At 40.5% G+C, this 21,862-nt stretch overlaps 3 protein-coding genes and 1 long non-coding RNA gene across 5 annotated transcripts in view; 3 read left to right on the forward strand and 1 right to left on the reverse strand.

Moving 5' to 3' along the window:
• rabl6b (RAB, member RAS oncogene family-like 6b) overlaps positions 1-21,862 on the forward strand; it is a 144,229-nt gene that overhangs the window by 103,494 nt on the left and 18,873 nt on the right. The window lies entirely within an intron of this gene.
• The window catches only part of araf (A-Raf proto-oncogene, serine/threonine kinase), a 153,878-nt gene that overhangs the window by 66,972 nt on the left and 65,044 nt on the right, over positions 1-21,862 (forward strand). The gene's annotated exons all lie outside the window — the stretch shown is intronic.
• On the forward strand, positions 551-18,006 carry LOC306836845 (endophilin-B2-like). 2 transcript variants are annotated; one of them, XM_079364166.1, is made up of 12 exons: positions 551-748; positions 1,576-1,717; positions 2,046-2,057; positions 5,330-5,458; positions 5,775-5,908; positions 7,538-7,630; positions 10,072-10,134; positions 12,937-12,960; positions 13,587-13,676; positions 14,508-14,608; positions 16,216-16,417; positions 17,231-18,006. In XM_079364166.1, the coding sequence occupies exons 1-12, from the start codon at positions 686-688 to the stop codon at positions 17,336-17,338; spliced, it is 1,161 nt and encodes a 386-aa protein (XP_079220292.1). In that variant the 5' UTR covers positions 551-685; the 3' UTR covers positions 17,339-18,006. The 2 variants fall into 2 exon arrangements, with proteins under 2 accessions (XP_079220292.1, XP_079220293.1); XM_079364167.1 differs by lacking the exon at positions 2,046-2,057 and having other exon boundaries at positions 552-748.
• LOC306836948 lies at positions 17,684-20,557 on the reverse strand. The gene is made up of 2 exons (XR_013780831.1): positions 18,272-20,557; positions 17,684-17,749 (listed from the first exon to the last, which is right to left on the reverse strand). It is a non-coding gene; the product is annotated as an uncharacterized lncRNA (long non-coding RNA).

The following is a 21,862-nucleotide window of genomic DNA, read 5'->3' on the forward strand; positions in this document are numbered from 1 at the left end:
AATATACATGTAAGAGCAACGTTACATCTTCAACTTGTATTTTGAAAGTTAAACTGAAACTGTTTTTAAATGCTTTAGTATGCCATAATTACTTAATTATGTGTTTTATTTTTACTTTAGAGAGAAAGAGAGAGAGAGAGAGAGAGAGAGAGAGAGAGAGAGAGAGGGGGGGGGGGGGGAGGAGAGAGAGGGGGGAGGGGAGAGAGAGGTCAAATCACGAGGCCTGGATCAAAATGTAGATATAAATAAACCCTCATTGACTGTTGTATTGTCTGCTCACAGATAAAGAAAACATGGTGTTTCTTATAAAGCATCATAACACCAGGACGTTCTCATAAATACTACTCATTCATAATCATCTTGTAAAATGGTAAAAAGAAAAAAAAAGAAAGAAAACATAAACTCAGGACTGAAATTCAATCCCTCAAAAGTCACTATTTATCGAAATTGGACGAAGAAAGTGACTGCAAAGTCGACGTTTATTAAATAAATGGTCAGATTTAAAATTTAAATTGAATGTAATTAGGTTTTTTATGTCAGACATGAGTTGTGACGTAGCAACGCCCAGTCATGGCAGTCACGTGACTGTTGGTGTGTGCCGTCGTCACATCCAGCCGCTGTGATCGTCGGTGTGTAGTCTGCATCGGTCTGTAACATCAGTATATATCCAGTCAGACTAATCATCATGGACTTTAACGTGAAGAAACTGGCCTCAGGTGCCGGACTGTTTTTTACACGAGCTGTCCAGGTGAGTAAGGTTACACTCGTTTAAAGCGCTGTGCTTCGGCTCCTTTCTTTCTGACAGCCAGCTGTTACTATCGTTACTAACCATGGCAACAGTGCAGTTTCTGACCGTAAAGCATCGTGCTCTGCGGAGCTAACTCTCCAAAATACACATTAGGAATGAAAGGCTCTCTGTATTTAGTAAAAACAGTTTATTCTTGGTAATAGTTTAGGCCTACGTCGTTTCCAGATGCTACAATTGGTTGTTTGCTTTTCATATAACGTTGTCTTTGACGAAAGGCTAACGGAGCGACGTCTGGTAAATAGTATGAATGGATTCAGTAGAAAAGAGATGAACCATCTCTATTAGATGTGTGAACTTTTAATGTTATGGTGGCTAAGTTTGAGGGTGGGCAGGGGACGGAAACTGCTGTCAGTCGAGCAACACGAGCAGGAACTGGACCGTTGGACGACGTCGTGATGTCATCACGTCCATCTACCTATCTAGCTTAGTCTCCATATCCTCTTATTGTTATTGATAAGAATGCAGTGTCTTTCTTCCTATCGTCTTTGTCATAAAAACTGTTCCATACTTTTTGTCAATGTTATTGAGAGAACAGAAGGACATAATTTAACCTTTTTTAAATGTTGTTTACTGTTAATTTAAAAAGTAATATTTAATGCAGAGTCCCTCTACTCAATATTAAATACAGTAAAAACGAGCGTGAGACAGGACTATGGTGTACCTTAGGAGTTCACCTTGTAGACCTGTGTGTGTGTGTGTGTGTGTGTGTGTGTGTGTGTGTGTGTGTGTGTGTGTGTGTGTGTGTGTGTGTGTCTCCTGTGCCTCAGTTCACAGAGGAGAAGTTTGGCCAGGCTGAGAAGACAGAGTTGGATGCTCACTTTGAGAGCCTGATGAGCCGCGCAGACTGCACCAAACTCTGGACTGAGAAGATTTACAGACAGACCGAGGTCCTGCTGCAGCCAAACCCAAGTAAGACATCGATACAGCCATCGTGACAAGTAGACAGAGACAGTTTTTCTAGACTACATTTGATTCTGTTCGAGCACAAGCACTCCTGTCCTGATTTATTTGACTTCTGAAGAGAAAAACAAACTTGTACAAAGCAACATAAAACAATAATAAGGCGCTCTGATCTGTGACACACTCCTCTCGGTTTATGAAATAGAGATTCAGTTGAAGATGTTTTCGATGTGATAATGAGTTAAACTACTTCATGTACTATATAATAAGAAGACATGTAAAGTAATAGTGGAGGAGGGAGCTCTAATTTGTGACTTTTTGATTCTCCATGCTACAGTCGATCACACTGGTGAGTATCTCCCTGTCTTAGCGCTCTGCTGTAGGTAGATGATGAGCATTAATGAGTCAAATCAGCACGCGATTCATTGATCCTCTTTGATTTTATTTAACCTCTCCTCATTAGTGTTTTCTTATAGAGCTGTTTCATTCTGTCTTTATATTTTAAGAACAATGTTTTATATCACACCTAAAAGTAGCCTGGTCATCTCTCTTTGTTTGATCACATGTGAAGTTCAAAGTAGAATGATTCATTAGTTTAGAAATCAGAACCAAAGATTTATTTACCATTCATCTTCATTTTTTTAACACGTTTTCTGAAGGTATGGACAGAAATGTGTTTGATCCTCTCTTTCATTAAATGATCAAACACAGATTATTGTGCAGAGTCTCAGCTTTCTCTGCCTTTCTTCCATTACTACCACTCCCATAGTTCACTCATCCTTCCTTCTTCATTCATCTCATCATCTCTGACCAGCTGATCTGACGTCCTCATGACCCTCCTCTGGTCACTGAGCAATCTGTGACGTGTCTTCTTATGTCTGTGTTTGTGGACTTCTTATGCACACACTTGGATTTCAGTCGTGCAGACAAGTACCATGCACCAATCGTGAGCCAGCTATATTTTATTTCTCCTTAATTTAATTCTAAATAAATCTCCTGCACCACTTTTTGCACAACCATGTCATAACCAGTTTTACTATATAAGAAAAGGACGCTACCAACAAATATTGATTTGTTACAACGATGTGAGCAGTTCATAAAGAAACAACTTTCACAAACTAATAAGTTCACTGACAACGCCCTGATCAAGCTATCCTCGAATGTTTAGTGTTTCCTCTCCTTAATGGAATAAATGTGATTGAAATATTATCGACGTTATATAAGGCTGACAGGACAGTAAATAAAAATGGAAGTCAGCTACATGTTGTGTTGTCATGTGAGGTTAATGGAAAGATATGAAAGGACAGATAATTGAATCAGTTTGTTCCTGAGAAACATCAACATCCCAGCTTCTACTTCTTCTCTGCGCGTTGTGTGCTTTTGGAAAACAGCTTTCCTTTAAATCCAGCTGACTGACTCATCCATCATTATTTTATAATTCATCTCTCATCACAAAATTTAGACTTTGGTGATGTGTTTTTTTAAAAACCCTGAACAGATAATTCACTCGCAGTGCTGACCGTCAGGAAACACATGAAGCACGTCACACGGAGGCATTTTAGACCCTTACATTTCATCTCTGTATCTAATGATTTTTAATATACGACATATATTTTGTGAGTAAACCTTATAATATTTTTAATCTATCATTCTGAGTGAAGTAATCATCATAATACAGTTTTTTGTAATTCAAAGTCCAATCTGTAATATGTGCAGTGAGTGAAAAAGTGATAATCTTACTTTCTGTGATCAGACATGAAGAAAACATGCTGTGTTGAAGTGCCGTCTGTCAACAATGCAGCAGCCAGTATGTCCTCCTTCTAACTTTAGATTCTGCTCCTGAATGCTCTGGATTTGATTGGACCAGAGAAGGTAGGCGGGGCTTTGAAGGCCGTTTTGGACGCCCCTCTGTTTGTCAGATATGAGAGCAGTTATCAGGTCAACAGGTGTTGCAGCGATGGAAGCGGGCAGTGGAACTGCTTCAGATAGAAGTGATTGTACCCGAGCTAAAAAGCCTCTGCATGTTTCTAATAAGCTCCAGCAGCAGAAAGCTGCTCAAACTAGGATCAATGTTGGAGATGCTTTTGAAACATGGAGAGAGGTTAGAACACAGAAAGCTTTACAGACCCATGCAGAGCTGGCTAAACACTGAAGCTACAGTGTCCACCACATGGTGACCTGCATGAGCATCCACTCTAGAGGAGGGGGACAGATCTCTGTAATGATTAGAGTTTAGACTGCAGTACCCATTTTAAACACCAGGCGTCAGAGTTACATCCTGCTCCTTTAAAAATTAACGTGTTGTAAATAAATAATGTACATCTAAACTGTATGACATTGTTACACCCCACCATAAAGTGGCCATATGGGGAAAAACAAACCCACAGATTGACTCAATAAAACAAATGATAGACCTTACCATAGTCAAAAACAAGGGGCTTATTATTAACAAACAAATGAAATGATTACACAGCGAACAACTCAAAAAGTAATTCTATTAGACAATCTCTGACTGAGAGGCAACAGTCCTAACTCCAAAGTCTCCTCCTGAATCCAGCGCTGGGCTTTGAAGCTCTGAGGACAGGTGCACCTCGATGTGCAATCAATAGTAGAAAAACATTATTTTTGAAGCTATTTGGGTATGAAAACAAGATACCACCCAAGCCTAATCCAAGTGGCCATCATGTTGCACGTTAAATATGGGTTGGACATTTAAAGAGCGCCTGTCCTCTCTTACTGCTCCACTATGAAGCTCATAATGTTGGGCTGTGTCAGAAGTCTGATTTCACCCCATTACGCCTTTGTTACAATAGTGTTTGTTACTGAATCAGCTCATTACTAAACACAGACCAAATAACAAACCCAAACAAACACTCTGTCTGTTCTCTGTTGAAAAGCCCGCAGCATTGGTTCAGCGCTCTCTGTTGTGCCAGTGATGCTGTTTGTGAGAGTATCTCCTTTCACAAGGATCTCTTCTGTTGCACCTGTTATAAGGTGTGTGTGTGTGTGTGTGTGTGTGTGTGTGTGTGTGTGTGTGTGTGTGTGTGTGTGTGTGTGTGTGTGTGTGTGTGTGTGTGTGTGTGTGTGTGTGTGTGTGTGTGTGTGTGTGTGTGTGTGTGTGTGTGTGTGTGTGATTTTATATGCCCATGTTGTCCTTATATGTAACAGGTCATAAAACAGCAGATACAATAGAAAATGTGCATTATTTGAAACACATTGCCAGATACCACACAACCATGGTTGTTGGTAGAGATCTAAAGATACCTCACATTACAAATAAAAACAGATATATGGATAACTTAAATGTTTTTTTGGTTTTTTTAAAAGATGTAATGATCTTGTTGTAAAGGTCACATTTTATGTCCCAACCAACCGTCTCCATTGTGTTGGCTAACTGTGTTGAGCACAATATATCAACCACGAGAGTCACACTCATATATATGATGATGTAAACATTCAGGGAGGTCTATTCACTCATTCTTTCTGTTCACTTTGACTGCTCAAACAGATCCTCAGGCCACCGTGTGCTCCCGATGTACAGGCCAGGCCTGCTGAGAGCGATCAGTAAACTCAGAGTCTCAGCTGCACTGATTCTTTCTCTTTCCCTGGTTTTCTCTGCAGGTGCCAGAATTGAGGAATTTCTTTATGAAAAGTTGGACAGGAAGGCACCATCCAGAATTACCAATGCAGAGCTGTTGGGTCAATATATGCAGGATGCAGCAAAGGAATTTGGTCCTGGCACTCCATATGGTTAGTATTCCAGACGTTTAAAGGGTTCCAAAGATAAAGAAACAGTCGCCATTGGATAATCCTGAACACATCTAAAGATGGTCCGGGTTGCAATGCTTGCAAGTCCTTTCCAGGTTAATTGACACTGACACCACATTCCCATGAACACTGTCCATCCATCATGATGAAAGGTCCCTTCACTCCATCCTATCTACAGCTGCCTTTGAAAAAAATCCAGTCAAACCTGCCAGCTACACCCCTCTAATATTTATTTTTAAAAAACTGTATCTGTCAAAGAACAACATTAGATCAAAGAGATAAATCTTCTTCTTTCCAGGGAGCACTTTGATCGAGGTGGGAGAGTTTGAGAGGAGATTAGGAGCAGCAGAGAGGGAGTTCCTCCAGACATCAGCCATCAGCTTTCTCACCCCACTCAGGAACTTTCTGGAAGGAGACTGGAGGACCATTTCAGTGAGTTTGAGAGCATGCACCGAAACAACAGAAAGTCTGTTCACTTTAGTCTTCTATGTTTAAGTTAGAGGGATTTACACTTTCAGGTACGTTCGATCAGTTAGAGCTTATCATGTTTTTTTAAGCAAGTGGAATTCAGTAATCGTGCTCACAGCAAAGTGTCTTGATTATTCTTCTTCACCCTGAAGACAGATCCAGTTCTTCAATTACATGAGGCCTATATTTAAATAGCCTGACATACTTTTAATATATGATCAGAAAGATTCATAAATAAGTCTGTCAGTGAAAAGTTTCTACTGCTCTCTTAATGTATATTATAATGATATACATATACATATGTGTTGTCAAGTCAAATTACTTCATCTACTGAAAGTGTAAGTGAGACAAATTATAATTGTATTTATTTGATAAATAAAAAGAAACCAAACTGTTTGACTATACAGCTTATTAGATAATATATATATATTTTTTATATTCAACATTTTTATTAATTTTCAAACAGGTAATAACAAAGACAGAAATTAAAGCAGCACATTAAACAAACAGGAAGAAAAGAAAAGAAAAACAAAACAAAATAATCACAATGACATTAATGATAGTAGTGCACACACTGTTTCCCCAAAGTGAATAAATCCGAACAATGCTAAAATAAATCAAATGACCAAGCTGACCACTTAAGTTACAGGGACTGATAGCCAAGCAATGAAAGGGCCCCACGTAAACATGTATTGATCCAGTTTGTCCAACAGAGAATATGTTACTCTCTCATAAGCAGCTAATTGAGCCACAGTTGTGGTCCATTCTTCATAAGGAGGTGGATGTTTCCTCCTCCAGTGCCTTAGAAGTATTCGTTTAGCTGTCGTGAGAGCCAAAATAATCCATCGTTTTTCGAAGGAGGACAAGTCACAGTCTTTAAGTTCTGTTGTCGAGCCCAGAATAGCCAGTTTAGCAGAGACTTGGAAGTTCTTTCCCAGTACTTCGTACATAACCTGTTGGATGTTATTCCACCAGTCTTTAATAGCAGAACATGTCCGAAGTATATGAAAGATAGACGCACCAGTCTCCCCACATCTCCAGCAGGAGTCTGTACATATTAGTTTCCACTTGTGTAATTGTTGAGGTGTCCGGTGCCACCGATGAACTATCTTCAATTGAATGAATTTGTTGCCCACTTCTTTAAACATGGTATTTGTATTTTTTAAACATGAATCCCAATCGTCTGGTGATATGTCGATAATATATTTTTTGATTACAGTTTTACATTATGAAACTGGGACTTTTGTTTGTCAGGTTGAAGTTCTCCGCTGCACAAAAGGTTTCATAGCTAAGACTTTGATCTTTTAAAATGTATTTTCTCCGCACACTTTATCAGTAAAAAAAACCCACAAAATAGTATTTTGTCCCAGTTCTCAAGAATGAGTGTTAGGTAGACTTCTTGTAGCTAAACTTCAACATACCTGTACTTTATATCACAAGTTTCTCTCTTCTTGTGTAATATCTTTTCCCCAAAACATTCTAAACGTGGCCACCAGAGGGCAGCAGGGTCTTGCTGCCTCTGCTTGCATCGGTTGTGCTTGCTGACTGCTCAGCACCACTGCTCCCTGATTGTGTCCTTCTGTGTGTACTCAGAAAGAACGGCGCCTTCTGGAGAACCTTCGGCTGGACCTGGACGCCTGCAAGACCCGTCTGAAGAAGGCCAAGCAGGCCGAGGCGAAAGCTGCTGTGAGTCATCTTAGTGAATGTCACGTTCAGTTCTCACCCCCCCCTCACTCATTCTAAATCAAGGAAAGTGTTTGTGGTCCCTTACTAACTGTCTGTATATGCACAACCTTTGCAGTGCGAGGGTGAAGTGAGTATCAAAGACATTCTCTCAGTATGTTACAACATGTTGGGTTGTTTTTCTGTCTCTTTTGCTTGGAATCTTTTTCTTTAAATTATTGGTTTCAAGCAACCAAAAGTCAAACAGACTCAGCAATGGACAGGAAAACATCTTGGACATGATTCTGCTTCAGCTTTATTCATTGATAAATACAGAATCACACACAGTACATGGCCCTGCTGTGACCGCTGTAGGCTCGAACAGTTTGTACTTATTTCTTGTGAATTCTGCACAAATTTCAATTTAATTTGCAGACTTTGTACGACACGAGTACAAACTTATTTAAAAAGGATGGAGACATTAATGTGCCCTCCTGTGTGTTGTTGAAGTTTGTTCTCGTTTCACTCTCGATGACGATTATAAAAAGTCTGACTGTAACTCAACTTTCGTTTTCTGTGCAGCACTGATTAAAAAAAAAAACCTGACAGCTGACTCATAAAGTCAGACTTTTGTGACACTGTTGCATGTTGGCATGTGCATGATAAACAAACTCCTCCTGACTGGCCTTGAGGCTTGCAGTACGTCTGACTGTGCTTTTCTTTGGACCGATTAGTCAGCTCGGTTAATTCTACAAATGAGTAACTGGTTTCTAGGTTGCTGGAGACAATGTTTACAAACAGTTGTGTTACATCACCTCTCTGCACCTTCCTTTCATCAGTCGAGGCGCACCTCTTGTGAAGGTGTTCCTACAGGTGTTATCTGGCAGCCACAAGCACTCAATGCTGCACTTAAAATAAGAAATGACTTAGAAGAGTTGGTATTTAACTCTTAATATTTGAGCTTTTAATATTATTATAAAGTCATCACTTAAACTAGGGTCTCTAAATGTTCAAACTTATTTTGGGGTTTAAGTGGCTCATGGGCACAAAGTGCTTGTGTTTGCCACTCTCAGGCTCAGATAGTTATTTGAAGAGTCTGAATAAATGAGCACAGGAAACATCCCAGAGATGCACCTGTATGGGTCAGAGTAGAGTCGTTTCTTTTAAAGTGAGAATCACCGCTTTCCTTGCTCCCGCTCTACGGCCGCCTCCACAGATACTTTCTCTTTGCTGTTCTTGCATTTTTGGTTAATTTAGCTCCAACACATCATCTGTTTAACACAGATTCACAAACCCTTGTTAAAAAAAAATCTAGAAACATCTCTCATGCTGCTTTCTCCTGACATCAGTCTTAAGAGAAAAGATTTGATTTCCATGAATGAAGTGTGTATTTATTATCTTTATTCTCTTCTTAAGTTTCTTCCAAATAAAAACTTAAGAAACGAGATTCTTGACAGCAAAGCTCTTAAACGTCTCGGTAACAATCTTCATAGCTTTTTTGATTTTCAGTTTCATGCCTTTACATTTATTCTTAATTTCATTTTGACACTGAGTTTGTGGTGCGAGTCTCATGTCTCTGCTTCTCTTGAATATAGGGACATTTGACAGCTCATTTTAATCTCATTTGCCTTTACCCAACAGCATATATTAGAAATAGGATATTACCCTGAGACAGAACGTATGATGAAATGAGTCGTGATCTTCCTGTATATTATATCCCTGCCCTGCCCTGCAGCGTCTGAGAGAAGTTAGTAAGTAGGAAAATAAAAAAGTTAGTAAGAAGTGACACTGTTCGTAAGAGGACAATCAATCAGTCTTTATTTGTATAGCACTTTTCATACAAGGTCGCATCACAAAATGCTTCACATCACAATAAATCACACAGAAACAACACAACTCCCCCCCTCCACCGCACAATTCAAGAACTAGGTAAAATAACGAGATTAAAACCGGTACTGACGGACCGAGGAAACGCTATCTCTAATTCTTAAATGAGGAAACACGGGAGGTTAAAAATGTAGTTGAGGTAAAATGATATTCAGTTTAAAGCTAGACTGAAAAGGTAGGTGTTGAGTTTGCTTTTAAAAATGTTGACATCATGTTGTGCCCTCAGGTCTCCAGGTAAACTGTTCCACAGACGGGGACCGTTAGAACAAAAAGATGCCTCAGCGGAGCTTTTTGTTTGGACGTGTGGAACAGGAACTACACTGTGGCACAAAGTCTGGATGAAGATTTTATCTCAAGAAAATGTTTATGAAACAGGTTTTTTTAGACTCTGTGTCGGACCAACCAGATTACTGACAGCAAGACACCAACGCAGAGATGAACAACTCATCGTCTGTTTCTGCTGCGTGAATTATTGTATTTCTTCATTTCTCGTGTGAACTGAATGCATGCTGACGTTGACTGTGCTTTAGAATAAGCGTTGACGAACAGTGACCTTTAACCTTTTACTCTCACTGTAGATGGCTCCAGACTTTCAGGAGACGAGACCTCGTAACTACGTGCTTTCTGCGAGTGCTTCTGCGGTAAGAACACAGATCTGTCAGGTGTTTCCTGAGGAGGTCGACTCTTTCCCCATCATGTTCAGTAACTGTGTTCATGCAGTCTTGTCAGGAACAGTGGAGTCAGCTGGAAAAGGTGTGTGTGTTTTATTCTTGTTCAGTCAGAGCATGAAACCTTGTGGTAGGGATGCAGCGTAAGGTGCATAGTTTGTGGTCCTGTCTGAGGATATGAGGGGATGACAAGTGAAATGTTGGTCATTAGCTTGTCATCCCTCTCCACTGAGTTATTAAGCAAGAAGTTGCTCGATTGTTTTCCACACCTCCTCAGGTGAAGCTTAGAGCCAAGTTTTTATGAGGTGATTGCTGAATGGAAGTTTTGATGTTGAGCAAAAGATTTTGAAAAATTTCAAGATTTTTGGAGCCGATACCAGGGTGGAAAAAAACTCTGAGACCGATGTAAGGAGTGACTATCTTTCTTAAATCCATCTTCGATCTGTCGAGATACATATATAGTATATACACACATTTCTTGTGTTGATCCATCAGATGCTGCGATCAAACACAAAAGATATTTAATGAAGACAAAATCTTTTTTTCTCACAGTTGATCGAAAGCCTTTGTTGGCAAGAATACGAACACTGCACTGAAACACTAAACTAACAACTATAAAAAAACAACTACATAAAAATAAGTAATGAACTTAAAATGGAATAAACCCATTACATCAGCACATATCAGACGTGAAATTAGCCGATGTCTATAGCCAAGCTAATTTTGGTCAGTCTGACCTGCTGAAAGTAAAATGATCAATATCAGCTAAACACGGAGCCTAAACACTTAGGCTACAGTTTTCAAAGAAATGCTAAAAAGCAAAAACACAACTGTTATAATATACCTGGATATATATATATATGGATATTCGAATCCTGTAAACTCTAAAAATGTATATCCAGATAAATGGAGACAAAACTACAAGCACAAATAAGATCTCTGTGGAAAGTTACGAATTTGTATATTCAGAATGTGATTAAATTCTTTCACCATTTACAGGATGTTAGGTATGGATTAAAGCAGCATATTCTTGAGTGAAGAATATTATTGGCAAGAATAAACGTCAGTCATCGGCACAGACACAAGCAATTGGCTGGCTGTGGAAACATCAGAATAGACTCTTCCTTTCAACTCAAACTGTCATTGGCTATTGTAGGCACTAATATGTCTCCCTCATTAAGAAAAAAGTCTGTCCGTCTTACGCCTGCTCCACTTTTTAGAAAAATGTGTGCTCAAACAGGCCGTTTGGAGATTTTCCCGTCATGACATCACAAAGGGCAGTAGCCCCTCCCCCAGGTGGGTGACACTCCCACAGATGGGTGTTTGTTCTGCCCTCTGAGTCTGACAACTTCTCACTGTAAACAATACGACATAGAGCGAAAAAAAGCCCGGATCACCCGAGCCCTTCCAGAGAGGGGGCGTGGTCAGACACAGCTTATTTACATACTTAAAGCTACAGACACAGAAACAGCCTGTTCTGAGCAGGGCTGAAATAGAGGGGTTTATAGACATGAACAAACACAATGTTTCGTCATGCAGTCACATATTATACAGCCGAGGGGAGAGCGGGGTAATGTGATACACTTTTTACATTTGCTCCCCTCGAGCTGAGCTAAAATGATATATCAGTAAAATTAACACATTTCCCATTAATTCAGGATGTTTCCTAGCTATGGAAATGACCAGTGAAAGTGAACCACTTTAAAATGACCATAAGGACACATGTTGTAACAATAAAAACAAGACTGACAACCACACATTCCCAAACTAATGTTGGACTAGTAACAGAATCATGGGAATTGGTCAAATCAGCATTTTTTTAAACGTTTGAAAATTATCAAAAGTAGGCTAAAATCAAATGCAACATAATTCCTTCAAAATGTTTTGATTAACAATGACAGTGTGGGGGTCATAACAGTTAGTGTCTGGGGGTCAGCACAGAGCAATCAGAACCAGCTTGTACACAGTCTTGGCGTCAAATAAGCATTTTTAAACAATGAAAGCGTTCCAAAGTCGGCTACTGTAAATGAAATACAACATAATGACTCAAAATGTATTAATTAACCTTCACAGCGTGGGTATCAGAACAACTGGTGTCTAGGGATCAGCATGAAGGGCAATCAACACCAGCTAATAGCCTACACAGCCTCTGGGTCAGAACATGGATGTATAAGTCAGAACCAGCTTGTACAGTATTTGGCCCAGAACATAGGACCATCAGAACCTGTTAGGTTAGCCTTGGACTCAACAGACAGACGAGACCCACCTGGATAACATAAGGCTCATACTCTGCAGACAGACAATGTCTCACTTTACCCCGTAGCCACTTATTTAGAAAGAACAACCTCTCTCGCAATTCAGGCTAATCTTTGACTGGCATCAAGCACATGGCTGTACATGTTGGAAGTTCATCAACTTGTATGATATAAGTTCTTCTACCTGAAGCTATTTGCTATGGCGCAACACTTAATAATGTTCTCAGCAAGAAAATGTACTTTTAAATGTGAAAAACACATTTTTGTGATAAAAACATACTTATCAGTGCACCAACTTTTTCTAACTGGGAAGTGTGGAATGGGAAGGACTTGAAAATATAATGGTCACACGACCACAAGTGTCTTCTGTTGCCTATATACAGGGGGTGTCCCACATTACCCCGCTCTCCCCTGATACGGTGTTTGGGCCTCTCCTTGTGTAAACTTGTTTGTTTCTTATTGTGTTCTATTAATATTTTGTAAACTCTAATGCTCTCTTTTTCTGCTGTTTTTCTCTCAGCTGTGGAGTGAGGAAGTGGAAAAAGTAAGTCCAGTAATGTTTTGGTCATGAACTTCTGCCTACTGTCGGCCGGGTTCCTGACTATTAGCCCATTTGCTGTAATAGATTACACATACTGACAAATGTTGAAACAATTGAATGTATTTTGTAATAACAACTTGACGTGACATGATCTGTTTGGGAGCCATACTGTAGTCTATTCTCACTCTCTGTGGTCCTGTCTAAAAGCACAACTCATTGACCCGTACCATTCTGCTGCTTTTTCTTCATTTCACAACGTAAAAACACATTACTAATACAAACACAACTCAAATCTTTCATTATGGAAGTTGCAATCACACATCATCAGGAATTCTCTTTGTTTACTTTCTATTTCTCCATTCTTCCGACCCTGCCACGTTAATGTGAACGGATGCTACATGGTCAGAATAAAATGAAACATGTCTGACTGAAATAGAGGACGACCAGAGGTATAGCTATAAGGATAACTTGGGCTTATGTAGAGACCGTCTTGAGGCTTTTGGGACAACTTGGTCCGTATAATAATTCAGTTAGCTTCATAATTATGTTATGGCTGGTTATCTCAAAGGATGTCAAATCTGAGCCTCAGGTGTACAAAGGTAATGTGTACATTGTTTCTGCTGTTTCAGGCTGAACACGAGCTCCGGGTGGCCCAAACAGAGTTTGACCGCCAGGCAGAGGTTACGCGGCTGCTTCTGGAGGGCATCAGCAGTACACATGTAAGTCGGCCATACTTCTTCCACTTCACGTATCAGTAGCCTCTTTCAGACCAGGCAGGATTTTTACGTACCTGAGACGTTTCACCTTCCATCTGATTGTCTCGGAGGCGTGATGGGGGGACGAAGTGTTTACCACCTTTTTTACCGTCGTCACAGGGAGGAAAAGAGGCTCACTGTACTGTGGCGGGACATTTGAGCTGCGATGCCAGCAGGAGAGCACGGAGCTGTGTGCGTGCTCATGTCTGGCTGTGTGTGTACGTGGAGCTCCTGCTGTGCTCTGCTCTCTTACGCTACCACTGTGAATCCAAAGACTTTATGAATGAACTAAGACGTGATGACGGCTGAGCTGAGTTACGGCGCTATAAAGGAAAGGCAGTCAGAAGAGGGCGTGTGTCTCTTTCACACACTCACACTATCAAACAACACAGTCTCCCACTTAGTGTAGTGTAGCCTCAGCTTTTCAAAGCACTTTAGTGGGCAGTGTGTTTTTGTTCTTTCTGTGGTTTGAGTAGATTTAAGGCTCATACTTGTATGAACTCAGTGACGTTTAGGTAAGGAAGTGACGTTCTTCCTTCCTGTATTACAGAATCAATTGTCTACTTACCGGATGCGTCAGTGATAAGCAGTCATAGAAAGTGTGTATTATATTCCTGAATTTCCCTCTGGATCAATAAAGTATCTATCAATCTATCTTATTGGACACAAAAGTAACTCACATTCCTGCATAATGTTGTCTAACTCTGAATTCTTCCGCAGTATTTGTTTTACATTGTGGTCGTCGTGTCGGTATGAATACCTGAGACTTTCATTGTGACTGTTTTCCTTCTGCAGGTGAACCACTTGCGCTGCCTGCATGAGTTTGTGGAGGCCCAGGCAGCTTACTATAAGCAGTGTCATTTCCACATGCAGGAGCTCCAGAAAGAGCTGGGAAGGTGAGAATCAGATGGGGGATAACAAGACTGTCTGCATCACAACGTTTCCCGTGGCTCTACAAGCCAGCCAACGAGCTCTCACATCAGAGATCCTCTTTAACCCATTCAGACCCAAGGACGCCTAAAAAAAACGCCTGCTTAAACCTAAGAAACATTTGAAATCAGGGTTTTCAGAAAATCAGCACAGAACTGAAATGTTTACTGAAATCTTTGTCTCTGTATAAGATAGAGACCTTCAAATAATAAAACATCTGAAAACTTCAAACTATTGGCTTTAGATGTAAATTTAAATTTTTGCTCCCATGTTCATTGTCTTACATAGACGTCTCATCAGGTCTTAAAGGTAGAAGCACGTCTGCGTCTCATCTGGCCTCATGGGTTAAGATGATGCGGCCATCTTAACCGTAAATCTAGGAAATAAGCCCACTTTATACACAGTCCTCATCAAACTCTTCAGACCAGTTACTAAATTGCAAGAATTTTCATTTTGCACTGATGGATCTTTAGAAGGTTCCAAGTAGAGATTCAAAATGCAAACAGAAGAAGAGGGAGCAAGAGACCAAAAGTTTTGAGCTGGGAATTTTTTTGAAAACAACAAATTTAATCTAAAGATCCAACAGGGCAAAATGAAAATTCTTGCAATTTAGTAACAGGTCTTGAGATTTTGGTCAGGAATGTCTCATTTTTAAAATATTTGTATCCCATAACCTCCCAGACGGCTCAGCTGACGAGTCAAAAGTCAAATCAACGTCATGACACCAAAGGACACCTTCGGTCGTGCTCAAAAACGTTCCTAAAGAGCTTCAGCCAGGAGAGACGAGCATTAAATCATTAATGAAGCTTCAACACGGCTGAAAGTTTCAACTTTACAGAAATACCATGAACGCACCGCAAGGAGGCTTATAATGGCCCTCCACACACACACACACACGCACGCACAAAAACACACACACACACACACACACATATTAGGAAAAACTTGTTTTCTAAATGTGTTGATAAGAAATAAAGGAGTGTTTGTCACTTCAGTCAGGGCTGTTGTTGTTGTTGTTGACTTTATTTTCTGACTGTCTCATCCCCTCAGCTCGGGTGACGACGTGTGAGTATGACTCGTCACCGTGTTTGCTGGTGTGGTTTGTTTGGTTTGTTATGAAGGCAGGATGAATGGAAAACACTGTGTAGTGTTTAGTGTACCAGGCCGCACTGAGAGCTGCTGTGGGTTGAGACGAGAACACATGATTCATCAGATCTGTTCATCCTTATTCACAGTTTGATGTTGTTGTTGAATTCAAACGTATTGCAGGCAGGAAGAGGGTTTTTCTTTTTCAAAATAACTAATTTTAATCCTCTTCAGTCTGTGGAAACATGTCGTTGACGTGGTCTGCAGTGCTGTGCTTCTACTCTGTTGTTTTCTATCCGTTTGATCAGACCCTGCTTTGTGGTTTCTGATATATAAACAATCTCCTCTCTCTCTCTCTCTCACTCTCTCTCACTCTCACTCTCACTCTCACTCTCTCTCTCTCACTCTCTCTCTCACTCTCACTCTCTCTCACTCTCTCTTTCTCTCTCTCTCTCTCTCTCTCTCTTTCTCTCTCTCTCTCTCTCAGGCTCCCCAATGCTTTTGCACTGAACTCCGCTCCCTCCATGGTTCCTGCTGAGCCCGCAGCAGACACTGACAGCAGCCCCGTGGAGACGGACACGCTGAAGATTGAGGAAGTTCAGGCACCAGCGACAGGAACCCGCAAGGCCAAAGTCCTTTATGATTACGACGCTGCTGACTCGAGTGAACTCTCCCTGTTAGCCGATGAGGTGAGATTTCATCATCGAGCTGCAGATTGCTGATTCATAAAGAGTGGTGGCTGCTGGCTAGTAATGGGAGTATAGTTGAGAGTAGCCTCACGCCTGTGATTAGGCTCGTTGATTGTTTTACAGCCTTGATTTCTCGGTTAACCTTCGCTCTGAAGCCACTTTCACACGCGCACACCCTCGAATCAGCCGGATGGTTTTTTTGTTCACACATGCACTTTACAGCTGGAGACACTATTCCTGCCATGAGTTCATATCTCCTCCCTCTAAGGGGGCGGGACATGGAGTCAACAGAAGGATGCAGAAATGGTAGATGAAGCCACAGATAAGATAAAGATATTCGGGCGTTGCAGCAGCGAGAAGTCGGCAATGAAGAAATGAAAAGTTAAAAATGAATTAGGTAAGATAAATACAGAAGAACAGAGATAGTGAGGTGAACTGTACAGGACAGTGAAGAAATGATGGGCTGTGAGTTTTGTAAAGAGCACAATGATTTGACAACAATAAGATACTATGTTCAGGTATATACTACAGTGCAATACATAGTGATCCAAGGAGATTTCAACTGTGCCTCACTGCAAACATAAAAGCTAATGAAAGAGCCTTCCTCTTCAGCAGGATATGAACGTCTGGTGTTTATCATCTAACTGTGTGTGTGTGTGTGTGTGTGTGTGTGTGTGTGTGTGTGTGTGTGTGTGTGTGTGTGTGTGTGTGTGTGTGTGTGTGTGTGTGTGTGTGTGTGTGTGTGTGTGTGTGTGTGTGTGTGTGTGTGTGTGTGTGTGTGTGTGTGTGTGTGTGTGTGTGTGTGTGTTGCAGCTCATTACAGTTTACACGGTGCCAGGAATGGACTCTGACTGGCTGATTGGAGAGAGAGGGAACCAGAAAGGAAAAGTGCCTGTCACATACCTGGAGCTGCTCAGCTAAAGAATACACACACACACACACACACTCTAACACACACACATATGCATGTGTGTGAGTGGGTACAACTAAAAGCCATGAAGATTTTTCATTCATCTAAATAGTTTGACACTGACACACTAACCTGTAACCTGCTCCTACAGTCGGCATTATGAGAGGTTTAAACACACACACACACACACACACACAGCCCTGTGCTTTCCCAGAGCACACTGAGGTGAAGGCACAGCAGGGAGAATGGAGACATTGTTACAGTGAGAAGAAGAAAATCCCCGAGTGCAATGTCAACATTCCTTTCAGATGTGTTTGCTGATTTATTATTGAGATGATGTTTTGTTTTTTTCTTTCTTTCTTCCTTCTATTTATTTTGTATTTATTGTCGTGCAAACTAAAGGTTCAGGTCAAGCCTTTACACTGTTGATATATGGAATGTTAATCTGTGACACATATAGAAAGATGTAAGCCTGTCCAAATCATGGCCTGTTTCTAAAGAACTCTGTGATCGTCTTTCCCACTGGATGAGTGACGTCTTCCTCCTCTCCTTCTTTTATTCTTTCTTCTTCCACCGGACACTAACACTCCTCCATTTAAAAACGCTCTGTGTTGCACTGATCTTTTCCTGAGTGAGGAAACGTATTTAATTTTTCTTGATAGGGTGCAGGTCCGTTCAAGAATAAACGCTCGACGCCTCCTCTCCCCGCTAAAGGGGCGATTAAGGCTCTATCAGTCAGGTTATCTGAATAGCGTGCACCTGCGTATGACATCACACGATCGTGACCTCATCATGACCAACGGCTCCTCTGTGACCGCCCTCTTTATTTGAAATGCATGGAGAAACAAGTGACATGAAGTGTTGTCGTACTCGAGACTGGTCTTCACTCTTTGAAGGTCTCGTCTCAGCGTTCATGTTCACTTGGTTTAGTTTCATTTTCAGACTGGATGGACTTTGGATTTTAAATCAAAGCCGATCAAGACCACCTCTGACGGACAGTTTTTCTCGTCATCACTGTGATCAGAAGGACAACCTCTTTCTAAAAGACCAAATATAATATAATAATAATTTGTGGTTGAATTCTTTTCTTGGCAGTGTTACAGTCTAAGTGAATGACACAACATGAGGATGGCTTTGGTCTGGTCTCGGTCTGGAAGCCCTCTGGTCTCGGTTAGTGTGGTCTTGATTCTAACACGAGCTCACTGACGTGGACAGAGTTTCATTTCTGTGTTTGATATTTTGTTTCGATCACCAAAGAAATTCTGAGCCCATAAACCGCTCTTGGGGACAAAGTGGACAAACGTCAGCAGATTCGCCTTAAACTGCTGACTGACATGAATGTAATCTATTACATCACACTAAAGTATCGTGTGTCGACGGTACAGAGGAACATCCATACAAACAGTTTGACTCCATTTTTTGTTTGTATTCTAATGAGTCTTTTCTTTTTTATTCATCATTGATTTTATTTTTTTATTTTTTCACCACCAAAAAGCTTTCAGCGATGGAGTCAGGAAATAATCCAATGAAAGTGGAGATCTGAAGAGAAACGTTTAAAAGAGTAAAGAAATGTGGAAATAAAGACAAAGACTCTAAAATCCTAGGTTCACTATTATTATCAAATAGAACAAGTTTATCTTCTTCATATAAACATGTTTAAACATACGGTGCTTCCTGCGATTTAATGTGTCTGAAATTATTTCAGAAAAAAGAAAACTTCATCAGAATGTGCTGAATAACTCAGTATATTTAATTTATTTTAATGTTTTTCTTTTGGAGAGGGAGAGAGAGATGGTAAATGTCGGGAGGAGAGAGAGAGAGGGAGATGTATAATACAGTTTAACAAATCCAGTTTGGCTGTTTTCTTTAGAGCTTGTTTTATCAGGACTATAATCCTGGTTTCCATTAAAGACAGGTTCATTTATGTCATGACGTGAGAACACAGCTGTAGCCTACTCGTTATCAATCAATCAAATCTATGCATGTCTTTGTAGGGCTTCTGTAATCTAACCATATATAATTATTTAATGACAGATTTCATTCCCTTTTGTAAATGCTTTATTTCTACATTTTTTAACTGACTCCTCTTCATTTGTGCACTTTTTTTTTTTTTTTTTTTTTGCTATCCTCTCTTCTGTCATTATTATTGTTTGGTCTCTTCATGTCCCATAAGCACTCTGTGAAGCAAATACACGCCGACACGCTCTCGTCCTAACTGCCTTAAGATGATGGGTGGGATGATCTGCTGCACGCCGAACATGTGCTCTTCACTCCTCAGCATCCACACGACAAACAGCATGCAGCTCCGTCACTCCTCTCAGTGTGTGCGTGTGTGTGCGTGTGTGTTTGCTCTGGAGTGTTATTTGAATTTCCTGGTTTCTTCCTGTCTGCTGTTGTTTTGTGTGCTAATACTTTAAAGTGTCTTCAGTCTTTGTGCTGCATGTGCTAGCATGTAGCTGGAGCTGTGTGTGTGTTTACGATGTCGCTCTGAGTATGTTTGTGTGAGCGCTCTCTCTCTCTCTGTCTCACGTCCAGTATGTGTACATGCATGCACTCCGTTTTTTTAGTATGAGGAGAAGTGACGTTAACCCGAGACTTGTGTTAATAGTTGTCCTACATGAGTCCACGTGACGAGCAGGTCACGATGTGATACTCTGGTCTGGAGCTCGTAGTTTTCTTTGACTGACGCTCTCGTCTTTTGTTTGTTCCTCATCTTGTATTATTGTTTTATTTGATAAGTATTGCCTGCTCTTTAATGCTGAGTGAGAGAAATGTTTGAGATTTAATAAAAAAGAAGAAGTCTGATTTACTTGATTTCAGTTCCTTTTGGACAGCAGCTATGTGTTATCATTTTTAAAACCTCTCAGTGACTGTCAGTGGTTGATGGTTCCCTGTTGACCACAGATGGAGGAACCAAGTGTCTCAAGGTGTCATTGCTGAACATGACCACAAAGAAACTTTCTTTTTTTTTTTTTTATAATTAAAGCGACCTCACCTCCAGGCCATCTGTGATCCCTCTAGGGACGTCATGGGTTTGTTTTCCTACTTTATACAGACCTTTTGAAAAACAGCTTACAAAGTAGCATGGATTAAGATAATATAAAACATAACACATGGACATAAAAACAACAGAGTAACTTGTTTTTACAGTAGTTCTGAGGAAGTGCACTGGTACCTCTCCAGCTGCCAGAGCTATGGAACCGATGACGCTGCAGCTCCCGAGCCAAGTCCTTACAGAGGATCATCTGGCTTCATGAAACCTCGTAGGTGGTCAGTAACAGTTACAATGTCTGGCATTAATATAAACCCTGAAAAGTTTCCCTTCACTCCGAGTTTATCTACTATATGTGAACAGAACCGCTCCATCAGCAGGAGAGCTCCTCACTTCTTCATTCTCAGTGAATCAGACCTCCTGATCTGTGACACAGGCTCCACACACAGGACCTCAGAATCAATGCACTTTTATCTCTGTCTTCAGAATGAAATGAAAACTCATAGAAATTAGGCTTTTCAAGGGTTACTTTGACATATCAAAGACGGTTTTAGCCACACCTCTTTCGTCTTAGTACTATTCATGCTATAAAGAATGTTCCTTTGTTGTTTTATGCATTTCATATGTATTCTTGGTCTTTCTCATGTATTTTTTTTTTTTTTTACATATGTAATCCTGAACTCTCACTCGTGCCTAGCTGTAAGTTCGTCTCTAAAGGAAAGTTTGACATTCTTTATCTGAGTGTAACCAAGCTGAACAAACTAATAGTCTACTGTTCAAAAGTTTGGGGTCACCCTGACAATTTTGTGTATTCCATGAAAAGTCACACTTTTTTTTATCAAATGAGTTGCAAAATGAATAGAAAATATAGTCAAGACATTGATAATGTTCGAAATAATGTTTAGTATTTGAAATAATAATTTTCTCCCTCAAACTTTGCTTTCGTTGAAGAATGCTCCATTTGCAGCAATTACAGCATTGCCGACCTTTGGCATTCCGACTGTTAATTTACTGAGATAATCTGGAGACATTTCACCCCATGCTTCCAGAAGCCCCTCCCACAAGTTGGATTGGCTTGTTGGGTACTTCTTGTGTAACTTGCGGTCAAGCAGCTCCCACAACAGCTCAATAGGGTTGAGATCTGGTGACTGCGTTGGCCACTCCATAATAGATAGAATATCAGCTGCTTGCTTCTTCCCTAAATAGTTCTTACATAGTTTGAAGGTTTGCTTTGGGTCATTTTCCTGTTGTAGGATGAAACTGGCTCCAGTCAAGCTCTGCCCACAGGGTATGGCAGGGTGCTGTAAAACAGAGTGATTGCCTTCCTTATTGAAAATCCCTTTTACCTTGTACAGATCTCCCACTTTACCAGCAACCCCAGACCGTCACATTACCTCCGCCATGCTTAACAGATGGTGTCAGGGACTCTTCCAGCATCTTTTCAGTTGTTCTGCGTCTCAATGTTCTTCTGTGTGATCCAAACACCTCAAACTTAGATTCATCTGTCCATAACACTTTTTTCAGATGTTCCTTTATCCAATGT

This window comes from Symphodus melops (genome assembly GCF_947650265.1).
Source record: "Symphodus melops genome assembly, chromosome: 1".
Lineage (NCBI taxonomy): Eukaryota > Metazoa > Chordata > Actinopteri > Labriformes > Labridae > Symphodus > Symphodus melops.